Genomic DNA, 19,457 nt, shown 5'->3' on the forward strand with positions numbered 1-19,457 from the left:
AGTTCAGCCCCACTCCGGGCCCGGCGCCGGTACGGCATCGATGGACGCCGCGTTCGGCGCCGCTAGAGACACATTATGTCTATCGCCCGGCTCCGTTCCTTCCTCCTGTATACCAGGAATCGGATGATGGGGACAACTGGGAGGGATCCGAGGATCCTATGGCCCTTCAGGCTCAAATGTCACAGGACTGGGCAGATGAACTGGGGGAGGCCAGTGGCCTGGATACCTCTCCAGACACTGGATTAGTCTCTCCTCCGACTGTGGCTTCGGAGGAGGGCGCTGCTTTCTCTGTGGTGCTGCGCAAGGCGGCCGCAGCCCTTGGGCTCGAGCTGCCTGCCGTGGCTGTGAGGACTAACGTCCTTACTGAGGTGCTTCAGTCTGCAGCAAGCTCCACTGAGCCTCTGCTGCAATTCAATGAGGCCCTCATTGACGTTCTGCAGGGCACCTGGTCCAAACCCTCCACAGTTCCTCCTGTGGACAGGAACGTCGCCAGGCGCCACCGCCCTGCTTCGGGCGACCCCAGTTTTCTGTCCCAACACCCTACCCCTGAGAGCCTGGTTATCCAGGCCTCTACCTCCCAATCCTCCTTCCACGCCCTATCTTGGACCTCCGGAACGTCAATGCCTTCCTCCAGAAGGAAAGTTTCAAGATGTTACTTTGGCTCAGGTTCTAGCTGCCCTAGACCCCGGAGACTGGATGGTGGCGTTGGACTTGCAGGACGCATATTTCCACATCCCCGTCCTGCCGGCCCACTGGCGTTACCTGCGGTTCACGGTGGACCAAGAGCACTTTCAGTTTACTGTGCTCCGCTTCGGCCTCACCAGTGCCCCTGGGGTGTTCACGAAAGTGATGGCGGTGGTCGCAGCTCATCTGCGCAGATCAGGGGTTCCAGTCTTCCCCTATCTCGACGACTGGTTGTTGAAGGCGGGCTCGCCCCAGGCAGTCGTCTCCCACCTCCAGACTACGGCGGATCTCCTGCATTTGCTGGGATTTTCCATCAACGTGCCGAAGTCACACCTGAGTCCCTCTCAGAAGCTCCTCTTCATCGGAGCGGTTCTCGATTCGGCGCAGTTCCGGGTCCATCCACCGGAACAGCGGGTCCGGGATATACAGGCCCTGATTCCCATCTTTCGGCCTCTATCCTGGGTTTCGGTCAGGCTAGTGTTGCGGCTTCTGGGGCTGATGGCCTCCTGCATCCTACTAGTGCATCACGCCAGGCGGCGCATGCGGGCTCTGCAGTGGGACCTGAAGTTTCAGTGGGCCCAGCATCACGGCAACCTGTCCGACCATGTCTTGATCTCGGAGGGCACTGCACAGCAGTTGCAGTGGTGGCTCACGGACCGCGATTGGGTCAAGGGCAAGAGCCTCTCCCTTCCCCAACCGGAGCATGTCGTAGTGACGGATGCGTCCCTCCTGGGATGGGGTGGCCATATGGGAGAGGCGGAGATCAGAGGCCTCTGGTCTCCACATTAACCTGTTGGAGTTGAGAGCGATCCGACTTGCACTGAAAGCCTTCCTTCCCTCTGTCAGGGGCAGTGTCGTGCAGGTGTTCACGGACAACACCACACTACTGTGCATAGACGCAGTTTCTGTGAATGTGAACACACAGCTGATTTCAATTCAAGACGCACGCGTCCCATACGAGCGCTACTAATAGCAGCCTCCCCTTCCTGTCGATACCTCCCAGACAGCTTGTGAGTCAGTCAGAGGTATCGACGGACAGGTAAGGTGGCAGGCTGCGTGCGCTTTGTGCTCACTTCATTGGTGGATATACTCCTTGACATAGAACTGGTTGGTGATTACTGTTACAGATTCTATCACTAGAGTTAGTTTCTCTTTTTTACCAACAATCTTTCATAGTTATATTTGTCCCTGGTCATACGGGATGCCTGACAGGTTTTTGAAGAGACATTAACTTAACAACACAGACCTAGTCACAAGGTCTGACAGACTCCATGACTAGAGTTAGCTTTCCATGTATTTAATAAACTATCATTCATAGTTATGTTTGAGCTTGGTCATACTGGATGTCTGATAGGTTGTTCTAAAGAGACATCACCTTAACAATACTAGACTTATATGGGCTGTCACGAGGTCTCGAACTTTTTTAATCAATTTTGGTTCCTTTTTTAACTTGTTTAAAATATGTGTGTTGAGCTTTGAGCAGATGGGTATCAATTGGCAATCTGTCTGGTTTATTTCTCCACATCTAAACAGAGCGGTGCCTCCTTCTCCGAGCAGTCAGCCGGGTGAGGTGAGGCTGTTCTCCCACATAAAGCTGGGTGAGTCTTTTTCATCTTTCTATACAAATTGAGTATTTAAAACATCATTTTGAGTTTAGTTATTAACCTGGGCGATGCTGAATCAGCTCTGCCGTTTGGCAATCAGTAGTTGTGTTTTGATATGCATGAGGTTCATATTTTTTCTTTTTCAGGAATGAAGACACTGTTCTTACGCTCAAGTTTGAGCCTTTTCTGGTAGGGTGGCAATCGCCACACTGGTAACCCACACTCACATTTGGTGTATGGGCTTAGTTTTATCACTTCATAATTAGTTTGGCAGTAGCTTTTTTCTTTCGGTCCTGATGAAAGCCGGGTTAAGTCACCGTAACGGCTGAAACATGTCGACCACACTTTCACACGAACCAAAGATTGGCCTGTAAAAATTTATAACAGACTATAGGTTCTTTTAGACATGAAACTTGGTTGATCCACATTAAACATATTTTTTGACCAAGTATTCATTTTTAACTCCACATCACTTTTTTGCACTGCACACCACTGGAGCCCTCGACTACTTGGGTACACACCCTGGCAGGAGTTTATTTCCTTTCTGGGTATCACTGATCTGTGCACCAGGCAGAGTCCCTGCGGATCTGCAAGTTTGGGCCTAGACAGTGATTCCCAGGAGTACCAGATGACGATGCTCCGCCAATAAGGGTGGGCTGATGGACTCCTACCTCCTGTGAGGGGTTGTCCCAACTATTTGTAGGATCTCTTGCATCTCTCTACAATAACCATTGTTTTGCTATTCTGTTCTGCAAACGGACTGTGCACCTTCTGTTGGTTTCATTGTGTCTACTTGGGATTGGAGGTGTTTCAGTCCTTAAACCAAGTCCCTCATCTTGACCCTCTTATAAATTTGTTGTATGGCACGAACTGGACACCCCTCATGGAGATGAAGTCAGCTGCTAGGCAAAAGCTTCAGCATGTCAGGGATTCCTTGTGATCAGCAGAAGTGTCTCCTCTGATTATGCGGGAAACAAAAGACTATATACAGAAAATTGTCATCAGGCAACCATTGATTGTGTTATACAGATAGCTGTGTTGCTATATGAATGTAATCATAAACACATTTGTAATACGCACCTGAGAGGCCTTGCACCCAATGCCAAGGCAATGTGATAGTATTCTCACAAAGTGTTCCGTGTCAGCAAGGTCGGTGTTTATACGAAACTAGTCCAAGCATCACAAATGCAAATGTAGGTCAGACGTCAATGTGGCAAAGTGAAGACCATGTTAGGGAAAAAGATTGTGTACATGTAAGACGGGCACTAATTCCTACCGGACCTAACTGCCTATATAGGCCTCACATGACCTGAGCGGAACTGCCTCATTGCGGAGCCGTAAGACACCACAATCTGAAAGAGACACGTTAGTCATTCTTGTGGCACCGAACTGGGCTCGAAGAGTTTGGTACCCCGAGCTACTCGGTATGAGCGTGGCTTTCCTGATCCGACTGCCTCTTCGGGAGGATCTTCTGTTGCAGCAGCAGGCTTCGGTCCTCCACCCGAACCTGTCCAGCCTCCACCTCCTTGCGTGGAGATTGAGCGGCGACAGTTGATTCCATTTGACTTGCCTCCTGAAGTCTGTGATGTCATTCTGGCAACCAGGCGTCCCTCCACTAAATTGGTATACGCCTGCAGGTGGAACAAATTTGTGGCATGGTGCACAGCTAAGGCTGCAGATTCCCTTTCTGCCCCTCTTTCTGAGGTCCTATTGTTCCTTCTTTCTTTAGACCAGCAGGGCTCTGCTCTTGGCACTATTAAGGGCTACCTTTCTCAGGCTGCCTGATCAGCCCTCCCTTTTCAAGTCCCCTGTTGTCAATAGATTTCTCAAAGGCATTACTCACCTTTTCCCTCCTATTCCCTTTGTGATGCCTCAGTGGGACTTAAACCTGGTTCTCACATACTAGATGTGCGCTCCCTTTGAGCCTCTTCATAACTGTCCATTACGGTTATTGACTTTGAAAACTGTCTTCCTGGTTGCCATCATCTCCTCTATGTGCGTGAGTGAGCTCCAGGCTCTTTTCTGTAAACCTCCTTTTCTGGCGGTTCATCCGGACAAGGTTGTGCTCCGACCACGTCCATCCTTTCTGCCAAAAGTTGTCATTGTCTTTCATGTCGGGCAAACTGTCACTTTGCCCACTTTCTTTCTGCCTCCGCACCCTTCCAGAGAGGAAGAGAGGCTCCACCGTCTGGACCCAAAATGTGCGCTCTCATTTAACCTGAATCGCACACACCAGTTCCGGGTGGATGATCAGTTCTTTGTTGGTTAAGTAGGCGCCAAGAAAGGCCGGGCTGTACACAAGAGGACTATCTCCCGCTGGGTCGTCTTGTGTATTAAAGCCTGTTACTCTTTAGCTATAAAAAAAACCTCCGGTAGGGTTGCGTGCCCATTCTACCAGGGCAACAGCGGCTACTACTGCATTGGGACTTGGAGTCCCACTACAAGATATTTGTCGGGCAGCTACGTCGGCCTCGCTGCACACTTTTACTAAGCATTATTGCCTTGACAGTCAAGTCCGGAGAGACGGCTTCTTTGGCCGTTCGGTTCTCTGTGACTTTCTGGTGTGATCTTAGTTCGCAGACCCACCACCGGTGTTGGTATTGCTTGGGTATGTATTCTATGGTAAGGAATCTATCACTAACGTGTCTCTTTCAGATGCACAAGTTACTTATTTGTGTAACGATATATCTGTTAGACATTAGTGAGTGATAGATTCCTTACCGCCCGCACATCCTGCCCGTTCTGCGAACTGATTTCTAGGGTTAAGGCCATCACTTTCAGGGCCCTAGTTTCAATGCACGAGTAGTCAGTCTCTTGCATGGCTCTGCTTTCCTGGCGCGGAAAGTTGTGTACAGAACTTAAGTCAGTGCGCGAGGGTGGCGTATAAGTAGCAGCCGTGACATCATCTCGGCATCCATTGCGCCAGCGACAGACGCGGAACCGCACGACGCCACCATCTGACGTGCAGGGGTACTGCTGACGAAAACCTTCTGGATCCAAACTGACGCCTGGGAATATTCTAAGGTAAGGAATATATCACTAACTAATGTCTCTTACAGATATATTGTTACACAAGTAAGTAACTTGTGCTTCCGGCATGCAGAGGTACTGCTGAAACGTTTCCGGATCCAGTCTAATGCCTGGGGAATATCAAAAGGTGAGGAATCTGCGGCCACAAAGTGTCTCTACCAGAAAGACTGTTACCGAAGGTAAGTAACTTGTTTGTTTGAAACACTTGAGGTTGACCAATTTCAACATTTTGAATTTAAACGCCAACACGAAAAACATTACTGTAAATTATGTAGATATAGCTTTAGGTCTTGGTTTATTTTTAAATGCTTGTATAATTTATTGAAACAATTGATCATATATAAATGTTTATTTTATAGTATGTTATGGTTTATGGACAAATGTATCTTAATACACTTAACATTAAACAGAAACATTTTCATTTTATTATTGTTCTAAGTTCTTGTCATTGTTTTTAACAAACAGGATAATTTGTACAGAAATGACTAATATTTTAAATTTGTTTAGCTCTTTCTCTTGGAATGTCTTTAAGTATTACTTTTTTCATGACTTTTATGTAGTGAGCACGATGATGAAGTTGCCAGCATGGCCTCGTCTGGAAATTTTGGTTCCAAAGGTGCTGCACAAAGATTACCTGTTAAAGATTGGAAGTCTAAGGTTTCCCCAAGGGCATCACCTAAACTCAGAAGGAAAAGCAAGAAAGATGATGGGTAAGAAAACCAATGTTCTCTATTGTGTTGGCTGCACTGCTGTGGGCTTTAGCTCTACTTTAAGAAGTATTTTTTAGACTCGCTTATGGGATCATTAAGGGGATATGATATTACTGTGATGCTGGACCGGAAATCACCCTTTGGCCTCAAGTCTTACTAGTAACCTGGTATTTGTGACAATGTCTAAATGTTGTAAATTGCTTGTCTAAATTAAAATCATTTTTCAGCAGTACATATGCTGTGCATCTGTAATAACCTTGCATTTAGAACCTATTTTACACTGCTTTCGTACCAACTATTTAGACATATAGTCTGGAATAACTTCATATACCCACAATGACCTGGATCAGTTCTGGAAAATAACTACACAATATTCTTCTTGGGCATTCCTTTGTAAACAACTAAAAGTGAATACATTTGGGTGGGGATTGTAAATGTCTAATGTACATAGGTGTTCAGTACCACAAAAAGTAACTGCTTTATGGTCTGTCATATTCATAGCTGAGAGCAGGGCTTGTGAATTTCGCTGTGTTTTCTGTACTTGAAATTATAGTTGATTTAACAATATAATACTTTATTTAAATGTACTTTCTTCCCTCCCATTCCATTCAACTATCTTTCTTCTTGGTATGGTGGGCTATGTTAGGTGTAGACTGCAACAGAAAAATGCCACAGATCAATGTGGAAGTGGCTGTTTTTACTTTGAATCTTTGTGTGATTTTAGGGAGCTGCCCCTATCACCGAGGACATCGGACCACCACCATCATCATCATCACCAGGTTAGTTTTTTCAAACCATCTTAAAATTATAGTTGCTTTAATTAGAAATGGCTCAAGTCAAAGAGCCTCTTATCCTTAGGACCATCTTTATTTTCACTTTCCACCTTGTTTTCTTATCCCCTAAAACTATATTTTAAATGCAAATCAAATTGTAGCTTTCAAGGTGTAAAATATGGCATTGGCAGCAGCCTGCTGCTCTTCTGTGATGCAGCATTAAACAAAGCAAACAATATATTTTTCTGTACACAGTTACTGCCATCTCTTGTTTTACTTTCTCCAATCACTGGTTTTTGTTTTCTTTCTCTTCTCTTTAATGACCCATTACCACCCTGTGCTCACTTTTAACCCAAGACACGACATGTGCAGGACTGCACTGGAGAATCTGTCATGTAGCTCTACCTTTCCTGACCTTAACCTTCTGTTTAGATTTGAGTCATCAGACCCAGGCTTAGTTTTAGCTAATATATACCGAGGAACCTGCTAACATTCGTTTTTGACTTAAAAAATATTGAAAATCTGCCACCAGACGACCTCCTCTAAAACCTTGCTAAAAAAAAGTCAATTTCTTTCATCGATCCCTTTCTCTGCACCAATGAAACATTTTATTGCCGATTAAATCACCTTTGGTATATTATCTCAAACTAGAACATGTAAAGCAATGACAATTTTGATATTTGGATCACTTGAGGTTGACCAGTTTCAACATTTTTAATGTAAACTCTAACACGAAAGACTGTGATGTAGTTGGGGTGCATCAAATGTTGTAATCAAGAGATATCAACTGGATTTGAGGTAAACATTAAAATGTTATTTTTGAAGGCCTTTTGCTGGTGGTGATAGATGATGGAAAAAGAGGCAGAATGTGATAGTGACCCGAGAGAGTGGAACATGGGTTATGAGTGGCCTGCATGGAGAACAATATGTTTCCTAGAAGACAGGGTAACGTGATATTGTAGGCATAGACAATGAAAGGGGACTCCATGTGAGACTAGAGAAATGGACGAGGCTGACTTTGAAGAATTGCATCAAATTAATTGATTGTACCGCTAAAGAAGTAGTGATCTAAGAGATGTATGTGAGTAATTTCAGTTGATTTTTTCTATTTGTTAAATATAATTTACCCTGTCTGTGTCGGAATTCAGGACATTTTCTGAGGAGGGTCGAGAAAAGGGTCCTTATTAACAACAAAGACCAGCCCAATTCTCTGTGACCAGGATCACATGAGCTACGATATAGTAAATCTTGAGAATCACATTTGCATTATAGGTAGTTCTCCATGGGTACTCCGGCAAGCAATGAGTGCATCCTTCTCCTTGTTAGATATTAGTAAATAAAAATTCAATACATACGAGAGAAGATGTTATTTCTGTCTGTGTGGCGACTTCGTCCTGGGGATAATCCCGTTCTGCATCTGGTGTTTAAATGATGCCAGAATTGGATTGCTTGGAATAATAGATTTATCTGATCGATAACAAAACACTAAGAACTGCCATTAACAAGTTTGAAAGCCTTGAGAAAGCCCTGGTCCAGATGACCATGTAAGGGCGAAACACTTGTCGGCTGCTGAAATGTTTCAAATTGAATCCTGTAACACCTTGGAAAAATTATGGAAACTCCAAAAACAAGGAATAAAAGCAAAATCAAAAAATCATCACCAAAAATTTTGAAGCATTTTTTATTTACTAATATCTAAAAAGTAGAAGGATGCACTCACACATTCACAACCAGTTACAATTGAGGCATAACTAGGTCCAATACCTCGAGATAGCATCCTCCCAACAAAAAAAAAACTGCAATACTACCCAGGAAGAGAACCTTTGGACCTTTTTTCTCAAATAGAACTCCTGCAAGCAATATTGATGGCAATAGAGAATTCCTCTTCATTTCAACTTGGTTAGTGCTACTTGAATACCACATAAGGAACCATAGACAGTGAGATTGTCCAACATTTATCTCAAAAGGTACCATGTGTTCTTTTGATTATGTGCTCTCGTGTAATGCCATCCGTAACTCTTTGTTGCACACATCCCTTTCTCAAGAAATTTGCTTTTACAACCTTTCCCTTCTTGCGAATTTCTATCTCTAGCCAGTTTGATCTCCCATGAGTGCCTTTTTTTTTTTTACTGCACCTGGTTCTTTTGTTGCTGGCATATTTTTGAATAAATGGGCAGTAGATTTAACTTAAGTCTTTCACAGTTGGTAAAACGTCTGGTAGCTCCCACTTTATTTACCCCATTTACAAATCATTGTCTAGCTGGAACTATTGCAGCCTTTCCCTCTTTGTTAATCCAGAGTCTGTATTGCATTTCTTAAATGACTTGATCTTCCCCATTGTAAACAAATCTTTAATAATATCCCTCTCTCTATTTCCAAAAGGTAAACCCATCTTAAACTGGGGTGATGTCTGAATTTATGTGTTGGAGGAAAGACTGTTGGGTATGATGCAAGCATCATAGTCTATTCCAGTTTATCCCATGATTTCCTGTATTGTGGTATTAATCAGTTTGATAATCAGTATTATTGGTCTTTGCTTATGGTAAACCACAGGGTCCTCCATAGTGACAGGCTCTGTATTACTTGTTTCTAAAAGAGCCATTGTTTTTCAGATTCCAGGGAGATCCAGCCCTTAAGATTTTGCACATGGGGCTTTAAACATTCTTGTGTGTATCAATCATTTGTAAATATAGAGTTCTAAATGTTTATCAGCTGAGTGGCCTAGTATCACTGTCCCTGATCGAAGCAACACTAAAAAAGCTGAAGCATATTAAGTAATTGGGGGGCAGGACTACCATCTTTATTGCAGCTATTCTACCTAGTCACAAGATATATTGGCCTCTCCACCTGTATGGATTATTTTTTATTTAACAGAATAACGGAGGATATTTGGATTGATATAAGGTAGTGCCTCCCAACTTAGATCTGTAGATAATGCGTCCCTTCGACCAGATTACTCGACTAATGTTGGTCAAGAAATGGGGGGAAGAGGGATGTCTTATGCTATCCGACCTATACCCAGATGGACGATTTATTACCATACAGGGAGTGATAGTCATTCGGCTTGAACTCTGGACAATTCCTTCAGTACTTCAAACTAACAGCTATGGCACAACATCTTTGGCCGACGTTTCTCGATGCTCCTGAACGTAAACAGACACTTGAGGTCTATGGCAGGGGACACAGACTTATAACTTCCTTATATTGTGCACTGCATACTGATAGGCAAATAAAAACCACCATGTACAGAGGAATCGTGGGAGCATCTCAGCGATTAACCCATATTCCCTAAGGATTGGACTAAGATGCATGTGGAGGTCTGGAGGGTGTTGGTGTGTGCCAGTTTCAAGCAAATACAGTATGATATGGTACATATGACTTTTGTTTATCCCCTAAAAGATTAAAAACTATTTATCCCTCAAGGGCCCCCGGCTGTCCTCAATGTGGAGCCGCAGAAGCAGATTTCCCACATATAGTTTGGCTTTGTCGGGTCATAGTCTGCTACTGGCTTGAACTGTTGGCCCAGCTTCAGAGAGCGATGGGCTGTGTTGTCTTGCACATAGTCAAGGTGTGTGTGTTAGGGCTCTTCCCTGAAAATCCGAAAAGACGGCTAAGCAGGTGCTTTACAGTACTAGGCTTTACGGTGGCTAATCAGCGCATAGCGATTCATTGGCTTAGCGCGCAACCCGTGACACAGGAAACTTAGGAGAAAGATTTACTGGAATGGTCTAGGGCAGAAGAGGCATAGATTAGGTAGAGCAGAGGGACTGTGACCCCGAGTCCGGCACCCAAGGACCTTTCTCGACACTCCTGAAGAAGTCTGCAGCCTCAGAACAAGGTGCCCCCCTACTGCGATCAACAGAGTGTAAGATTTCCCTACACCAAAAGGCACCCCTGCACGCGGCGCCCCGCGGTCCCCTGTGCCCAATCCCGGGGTACCTACCTATCCTCCAACTACCCAACTTACCTCTCGAAGTGGTGGTGGCACCTGAAGAATCCTCGTCCCGAGCTTGCAGTCTTTTTCTAAACCGGAGATTTCCCGTTGAAATCAATTGAGCGCCCGAAGGCTCAAAAGCACCCTGCACCCAGCCGCCCGAGTGGCCCTGGCAGTGCAACCTCTACACCTACCTACTTCCCCACTTGCCCTGAGTAAGTGACCAGGAGCCCAGCTCACAGCCGCGTGGCATGCTAGTCAGCAGCCACCAACCAAGGCCCCCCTATCCCTCATAGGATAACATTGGGCCTAACTCGCTCTGCACCCGGCCGCCCTAGAGTCGATGAGGGTGAACAAACTGTACCTACCTGACCCTGGGGGACCCCCGAGTCTATGCCCAGAACCTCAACTCTGCCAGTCGAGTACTTACCTTTAAACCGATAACTCTATTTTCTTCATAGGGTAACATTGACTGGCTTTTTCCTGAAATTTCTTCTAAGTGTGGACTTTTCAAATCTTAAAATATTCACCAAAAATCAGCCGAGTAACGAAAACGAAAATACTCACCTGCTCTTAGGTGAGCTCCCAGTGCTGGATATTGGTGCCCTGCACTGACTCTGAAAAATAATTACAACTGTACTTACCAGTAACCCAATTTTCTCCCATAGGAAACCATTGACTGTTTTTCTGTGAAATTTCTTCTGTCAATTTCTGCAATCTTTAAATATTCTTTAAAAATCGTATAATATCTGAAAACGTAATTACTTACCTGTTTTGGATAAAGGTCCCAGTACTGAGTCTAGGCACCCAGTACTGGATTACAAAAGTAACGAGAACATACTTTACCTGCAACTTGAATTTTCTTCCATAGGGAATCATTGACTGTTTTCTTTGAAATATTTTCTAAGTGTCAACTTTTAAAATAGCTAACTATTGTTTAAAAATCATCACAGTAATTAAGTCGACTTTCATCACTTGATTCCAAGTATTGACCCAGGACTGAATCTAGGATCCAGTCCTGGAATTCCAAAAGTAATCCTAAAAGTAATCTGTTGCAAATAACTTGAAATTTCCATTGAGCTCAATGCATTGTTGTGTTTAAAATAGAGTTGCCTATTGCAACCACTTGTAACTGTTTAAAAAAGTCAATTGCATATTGCAAAAGTATTTATATAAAGCATCTCATTCTGAGAAAGTATATTTTAAATCCAATTGTTGGTTCTAAAATAAAACAAGCATATATTTTTTATATATAAACCATTGGCCTAGAGTTCAGTTATTGAGTGTGAGAGACCAATTGCTGCCTGAGTGTGTACAACAAATGCTTTACACTGTCCTCTGATACTGCCTTACTGCTCGACCAAGCTACCACTTTAGAGAGTAAGGTTATATCGAACTTGTTTTTGTTCAGGGACGATTCATACCGTAGGTGGGGTATTTGTTGGCTATTGTATAACCCTGTTTTAAGCTAGGGGGACGTGGATACCTTCTCAGGTTCCTTGCGTTTTCCTGGCGTCCCGGTATACCGCTTGGTGCGGTCTCTCTCTCTCTCTCTCTCTCTCTCTCTCTCTCTCTCTCTCTCTCTCTCTCTCTCTCTCTCTCTCTCTCTCTCTCTCTCTCTCTCTCTCTCTCTCTCTCTCTCTCTCTCTCTCTCTCTCTCTCTCTCTCTCTCTCTCTCTCTCTCTCTCTCTCTCTCTCTCTCTCTCTCTCTCTCTCTCTCTCTCTCTCTCTCTCTCTCTCTCTCTCTCTCTCTCTCGTTTCTATTCTACTTCTATGAGGTTCCTCCCTCTTTACCTCTGGATCATCGGACCGACCTTTGTCATGCTGATTACAGCGTCGTGTCTTGGTGTTTCCACCTAGTTCTCCTCCGTTTTGGCTGGGGAATGTCTGTCTTCGTCTTGCGCTCGCCTTGTTCTGCGCCGCTGCTTGTTAGTATTTGCCAGCTGTTTGCTGCGCGTGCCATGTAGTTTTGGTCCCCCTCCATGGGCCTCGCCGTGTCAGCGTGTGCTCCTGTCCCTTGTTGTTGGAGCTTTGCGCGTCTGTGTCTTCTTTCTCACGTCTGCGCTTCTCGACTGTGGAACCGTTCCGGCCTTGGTCCCTACTTTGGGATAGACACCCATTCAGCTGTGCCCTTCGCTGTGTGTGTGTTCTCCTGGGGCAGGCTCTGCCTCCGTTCCTTCTCCTTTCCCTGGCTTTGAGGGTGGTTATATTCTTCCTCTGGTACTCGCTGGGTGCCTTCTGCCCCTCCGGGGTTTTCTGGCAGACGCCCTTTGCTCCTCGGGTAGGCTTGTGGTATCATGGCCTTCCCTTCTCCTTGTTCTTGCTTACTTCTTCTTGGTGGGGGCTGGGCTGTCCTTCCTGTCCCCATGAATCATCCCCTCTTGGGGCCCTGTGTTTTTCCAAGCTGGTGAGGTTCTCTTGCAGACCCTCCTCCCCTCTGGGTATGGCTAGGGTATCTATTCTACGTTAAGGAATATGCGGCTAGTAGTCTCTATCAGATATACAAGTTACTTACCTTCAGTAACGATGTATCTGGTAGAGACGATTCTAGCCCCAGATTCCTTCAGGACCCGTCCTTCCTCCCCGTTCTGCGAGGACCCTTCAGCTTGGTCTTCGGCAGTCGCCTCCCTTCGGGTTGCATTTGTCTTCTGCGGGTGCTCTTTCTCTTCCTGGCGGGATACTTCGTTCTTTTTAATTAATCCACTCCTTCTTTTCTGGTGATTGGACGGTAGCTTCATGTGTACTTTTGCATTCCTGCACCCTGGGTCTTCCAGGCTTATTCATCTTCTCCCCCGCAATCCTCTGGGTTGGAGTTTCTTGGCTGTGTAGCTTTTTACAGGGGATCTGACACTCCTTGATGATGTTGTCTTGGGGTGCTTGTCTTACTCCTCTGTTCCGGACTTGTTGCCTTGACTATTATGGCTTGTGGTTGCAGACTTTGTCATCTGCCACGTAATTTTTAACTTGTTTTTTCCGCCTCTGGGGAGGTTATTGCCTTCGCTTTGCAGGGTTGCTTCTCAGTGCGGTGCTCTGCTCTTTCCTTTCCGTGGCTTTCAGTAATGCAATGCTTGGCACTGTCCCTATTGGTGCTGTTCCTCACCATTCGCTCCTTCCCTTTCTGATTCTTTCGTACACTGTTCCCATACTCTCACAGTTTTGTTTGTGATGGTTTCGCGCTGTGGCGCGGAAATGTTCTCCGAAGAAAACTGATGTCAGCGTGCCGGGGTGGGACTTATGTGACCTCGCTGATGTCACGTCCACGGACGACGTCAGGGCGGGGTCGCGTGGTACCGCCCCCGACGCGCAGAGATGCTGTGGCAAAGATTTTCCAGATCCAGTCTCATGCCTGGGGATAATTCTACGTTAAGGAATCTGCGGCTAGAATCGTCTCTACCAGATACATCATTACCAAAGGTAAGTAACTTGTACTTCAACGACAGTGCCCTTGAGGCGCCATGCCTGGCTTCAAACAATTGGCTTCTCAGGCGTTGTCCAAGCCAATTTGATGGACCTGCCCTTTGCTGGAACCCACCTTTTTGGGGAAAAGGGTGCCTCTGCCCTGGTCAGGTTCAAGGAATCTCGAGCTATAGCCAGATCCTTGGGCATCTCCTCCACCCCAGTGGCTAGTCTTCCTTTCGCCCCTTACGAGGCATCGGAAAGGGTTTCCGGCCCATTCAGTCATGTCCCAGATTCCATCCTGTACAGACTGCCCAAGCCGTGCAAGGACATGGACGATGTGCATTCCGACCACACTACTCCAGTTGGTATGAGAATTCGTCGTCATCTTCCCCACTGGAGATCCATAACATCAGACAAGTGGGTCTTGCTGATTGTCCAGGAAGGCTATTATCTGCCTATTCTTTCTTTTCCTCCTCCTATTCTGCTAAATCAGGAACGGCAGACGGAGGATCATTTAAAGTTGCTCCAAGAGGTAGTTACGGCTCTCTTGGCCAAGGGAGCTATAGAAAGGGTCCCGATTTCAGAAATAGACAGCGGGTTTAATTCCCGCTACTTTCTGATTCCGAAGAAGAACAAGGCGCCCATTTTAGATCTTTGAACCATCACTCTCTTCCTCAAAAGGGAGAAATTTACGACTGGCTGTTGAAGGCGTCCTCGCCCCAAACAGTCGTCTCCAACCTTCAGACTATGGCGATCATTCTGCATTAGCTGGGGTTCTCTATAAACGTACCAAAGTCACTCCTGACTCCTTCTCAGATGCTCCCTTTCATCGGAGCTGTTCTGGACACAGTGCTGTTTCAGGCTTATCCTCCAGAGCAGCGAGTCTTGGATATTTAGGCTATGATTCCGATATTTCAGCCTCTATCCTGGATTTCGGTGAGACTGACTCTGAGGCTGTTGTGCCTCATGGCCTCCTGCATCCTGTTGGTAAGATATGCCAGATGCATATGCGGGCTCTGCAGTGGGACTTGAAATTCCAATGACAAAGCATTGGGGAAATCTCACCCACTTGGTTCAGATCTTGGAAGGAACTGCAACAGATCTGCAGTGATGGTTAACGAACCACGATTGGGTCAATGGCAGATCTCTTTCCCTTCCCCCAACCAAATGAGAACGCGCAGTGTCAGCGGTACTGCACACTGGAGTTTCTAAGGCGGCTATCATCTGGCGGCGGTTTTCGTCGGTGGTGGAGCACAGTCCTTTTGTTCGCCTTTCTGCCCATACCACTCCTGCCCAGGGTTCTGCAACCGGGCCCAAGTTATTCTTGTGGCTTTAGACTGGGTAAGGAGAGTCTGGTGTCCAGAGCTTCTGAGAATGAGTATCAATCCACCGATCAGGCTCCCCTTTTTGGGGGGATCTTCTGTCGCAGCAGCAGGGGAGGGGTTCTCCACCCGAACCTGTCAACTCTGCGTCTCCATGCATGGATATTGAGCAGTGACAGTTGATAGCTTTTGACTTTTCTCCCGAAGTCTGTAACGTTAATCTAGCGGCATGCAGCCCTCAACTAAGATGGTATACGCCTGCCGTTGGCAGAAATTTGTATTACACCATACAGAAAGGTCCATTGACCCTCATTATGCTTCTCATTCATTCTAACCCTTGCCCAGGAGGGCTCTGCTTTGGTAACTCTCAATGGTTACCTTTCTGCTTTTTTGCGGCTGCCAGACCAGCCATCTCTCGTTAAGTCTCCAATTGTAATTAGATTTCTAAAAGGGCTGGCTCACTTATTTCCACCCACGCCCTTTGTTATGCCATAGTGGGACCTTAATTTGTTCCTTACCAATCTGATGTGCGCTCCCTTTGAGCTTTTGCACAATTGTCCCCTCCAGCTGTTGACCATCAAAACAGCCTTCTTAGTAGCGATTTACATCTGCCCGGAGGGTGAGTGAGATGCAGGCGTTATCTTGCTCACCTCCTTATCTTATGTTGTTTCTGTTCAAGGTGGTGCTTTGCACTAGAGCATCCTTTTTGCCAAAGGTTGTGACCCCATTCCATCTGTGTCAGTCCATCACTTTGCCCACCTTCTTTGCTCCCCGCATCCCTCTAAGGATGAGGATCGTCTCCACCGACTGGACCCAAAAAGAGTGTTGTTGTTCTACCTTGACCGCACAAAAGAGTTCCGGGTGGATGACCAATTCTTCACGTGGTACGTGGGAGCAAAGAAGGGAAGCGCAGTGCAGAAAAGGACCATCTCTCGACAGGTTGTTCTCTGAATCAAAATCTGTTATGCCTTGGCAAAGCAGCAAAAATCTGTTCTGCCTTGGCAAAGAAGCAGACCCCTGAGGGATTAAGGGCCCATTCCACAAGTGAAAAGGCTGTGACTATGGCCTTGGCTTGTGGTTTCCCAGTCCAAGACATCTCTCAGGTAGCGACATGGGCTACTTTACCAATGTTCTCAAAACATCAATGACAAAGAACCAACGGCGGACTCCAGTAGCCGCACCTCTTCGCTGTGTTCCCTTAGTAGTTCTTAACAGTATGATGAGAGTTGGTGTGCACAATCAGCTCCTGCACTTGCCGCTGAGAAATGCAAACTGCTGGGCAGATATGCAATACTTCAAGGAAAATGGAGGGGTGCACTCCCAGATGCGTATGTTTCAATAATAGACTGGTCAATTCCTTTGTGAAAAAGTAGTTCTTTATTTCAAAATCCTTCCAATTGTGCAAAGCCTCAGCCAACGCGTTTCGTTTAAAAGATTGAACTTCGTGTGGGCTGAAAGAGGTGTAACATAAATAACATAAATACACATGTATACACACATTGGCACAGAAAATGAACAGTAATAAAAATCTCATTCATAATCAATATTGAATGCATGGTAAAAACCATACACAAGATACACATTATTTTATTAAAAAACATAACGAACAATGAATACAACATCAACAATCCTCAATGGACAAGACAACCTAATGAGCCAAAAGATCTCTGGCACCTTATGTCGGTACACAAATATATATACAATGGTAGTATTTCATTAAAGTAAGTGTGATAGGCTCCTTAAAACCTGTATTTAATTGTATATTAGTCTGGTATATGGCTATAGACTCATATACTATTGCCCAAACTTTTATGTGGACTACAAAAGAAAGGGGGCTTACAACTATATATTAAACCTACAAGTGTATGTCACAAAAGATGGGGGGAAATATATTAACAGCAACGTTGCTATGGAGTATGTGTCAATCTCATAAGTAGTCATGAAGCAAGGCTAAATGTCCTAACAAACTAAATAAATAGATGATTGATGATCTGACCAAGAGCTAAAGAGATGAACAGAGAAGAGGTGGCGGAGCCTAACAGATCGGAAAAGATCAAACTGTTGAAGGTTTGCAAACAAAGTCACATAAACAGTCCCAACAAGAAAGTAAAACAGTGAGAGAAGCCGTACATACCAATTAAAATGATGGGCGAATCATGGTCGCTGATTAACCTGGTTCGAAATAGACCAAATAGCCACGTGAGGCCAAAGCGCGGTATGAAATGGTGAAGTCACGTGTCAATCGGTGACTACACGAACAGCGTGGGCCTCCTTGATAAGGGCCCGGTTAGTGAACCTACAAGGAATAAAACGAACCCACAGTGAATCTAAAGGCACTTCTGTACCATGCAAAACAGAAATAAGCACTGATATTCCGGTTAATATGACCTGAAACACATGTACAATGCCAAGCCGGCGTACTAGGAGTGACATGAGATCCTGGATCTAAGAGGACATTGCTCCAACACCAAGATAGGCAAGGCCGAATGCCTGGACGATAGTTAACGGGCTAGTATGCCATAGAGATAAGTTAAGTTAACAGGTGACAATGTAAACCCGGGGCGACACAGAATAAGCAGTCATGGAAGTGTGTAATAATACAGGCTTGGTACAATAACCAATAAGTAGAAAAATAGATACAAAAACGCTTATATAAAATAGCAAAACCAAAACAGTAGCATGCTGTACTTATTAGTAGTGCGCATACCCTCAGAGAGCAGAAGCGGATGGCCGTTAGTAAAAATAATTCATTATTGCTAGTTGGACTTGTCAGTAGTACGCATAATCTAAGAGGGCAGAAGCGGATGTCCATTAGAAGAAACCTCACACGAATCCAAGTTTAACTTGTCAGTCTTATGCATATCCAAAGGGGGCAAAAGCGGATGGTCGTAAAAAGCACTTACCTGGAGCAGTAGTAGTAGGGTGCTTCCTCGTATTACCTCATGGCAGTATGGAATCCATGCCACAGGTCAACGGGGAGGTAAATATAGGAATATGAAAATGCGCACGAAAGAAATAATTAGCATGGCGAAAAACTCTATTGGGAGTGTGCCGGCACCTTGAACTATCTCTGCTAGTCATTCAGCGTGTAAGTACATGTCTGTAATGCAACTATATGGCCACTTTCTGTGCTGCACTTATGGTTGGCATGGAAACCAGGATGCTGAACAAGAAGAAAGACAGACTATTGAAAAATAATTATATAACGTGCAGTATTTGTCAAAAATTAACCGGTAATCAAAATGTAAACGCAAGCAGACAATGAGAAGGCAGTCGTGTCAGAAGGCAGTAGACATGTAACGTCCGTTATGTATAAAGAACGAGCAAAATAAACTTGAACTGTAATCGCAAGCAGACAAAAATAGGCAATCATGTCAGGAAGCAGGTGACGTGACGTGAGCTATGTGTAAAAAAAAGTGCAAAATAAAAGGAAACCGTATAGGATGAGTAAAAAGGGGGAACGGCCCTGGGAAGCCGATTATTGTCCCAAATAGAGGTCAAAGAGGGACAGTAAGGAGAAGTGCAAGAGGAGGACCGGTGAAAGAGGGCCATAGGTGTATAAAAGTATTGACCAATAACTGTAAGCTAATCCAAAGTTTGGGAAGCCATATTGTTGCTATTCAAAATAGGTGAATAGCCATAATTGATCATAAATCATGCAATCTTAAGTCTGATGTGGGATATGTGTACCCATGTAAGTAACCATTTATCTTTTGTCGGATAACCATGTGCCAAACAGTGGAATGGCAAGACCTACAAGGTAACATATCAATTGGATCGTGTCCTAATATTAGGACGAGGCAAGAATAATGTAAGAGTCAAAATCAAAAGGCAGAAAAGGATGTTGTCAAAACATTACTGCCTTGATGGTCAGCTACGCAGGGACGGACATTTTGCCCTTTCAGTCCTGCAAGACTTCTTAGTTTAGGATGTAAGTCCGCAACCCACCACCGGGATAGTATGGCTCTGCTATCTAATTCAAAGGTAAGGAATCTGCTGCT

The 19,457-nt window shown here is 45.1% G+C and overlaps 1 protein-coding gene across 1 annotated transcript in view; it reads left to right on the forward strand.

Annotated features, from left to right (window-relative positions):
* The window catches only part of EDC4 (enhancer of mRNA decapping 4), a 777,931-nt gene that overhangs the window by 456,558 nt on the left and 301,916 nt on the right, over nt 1-19,457 (forward strand). The window contains exons 20-21 of the mRNA XM_085639493.1: nt 5,879-6,028; nt 6,753-6,807. Coding sequence (XP_085495619.1) covers nt 5,879-6,028; nt 6,753-6,807 — 205 coding nt within the window. The remainder of the gene's footprint in view (nt 1-5,878; nt 6,029-6,752; nt 6,808-19,457) is intronic.

This window comes from Triturus cristatus, chromosome 12 (genome assembly GCF_964204655.1).
Source record: "Triturus cristatus chromosome 12, aTriCri1.1, whole genome shotgun sequence".
In the NCBI taxonomy this organism is placed as follows: domain Eukaryota; kingdom Metazoa; phylum Chordata; class Amphibia; order Caudata; family Salamandridae; genus Triturus; species Triturus cristatus.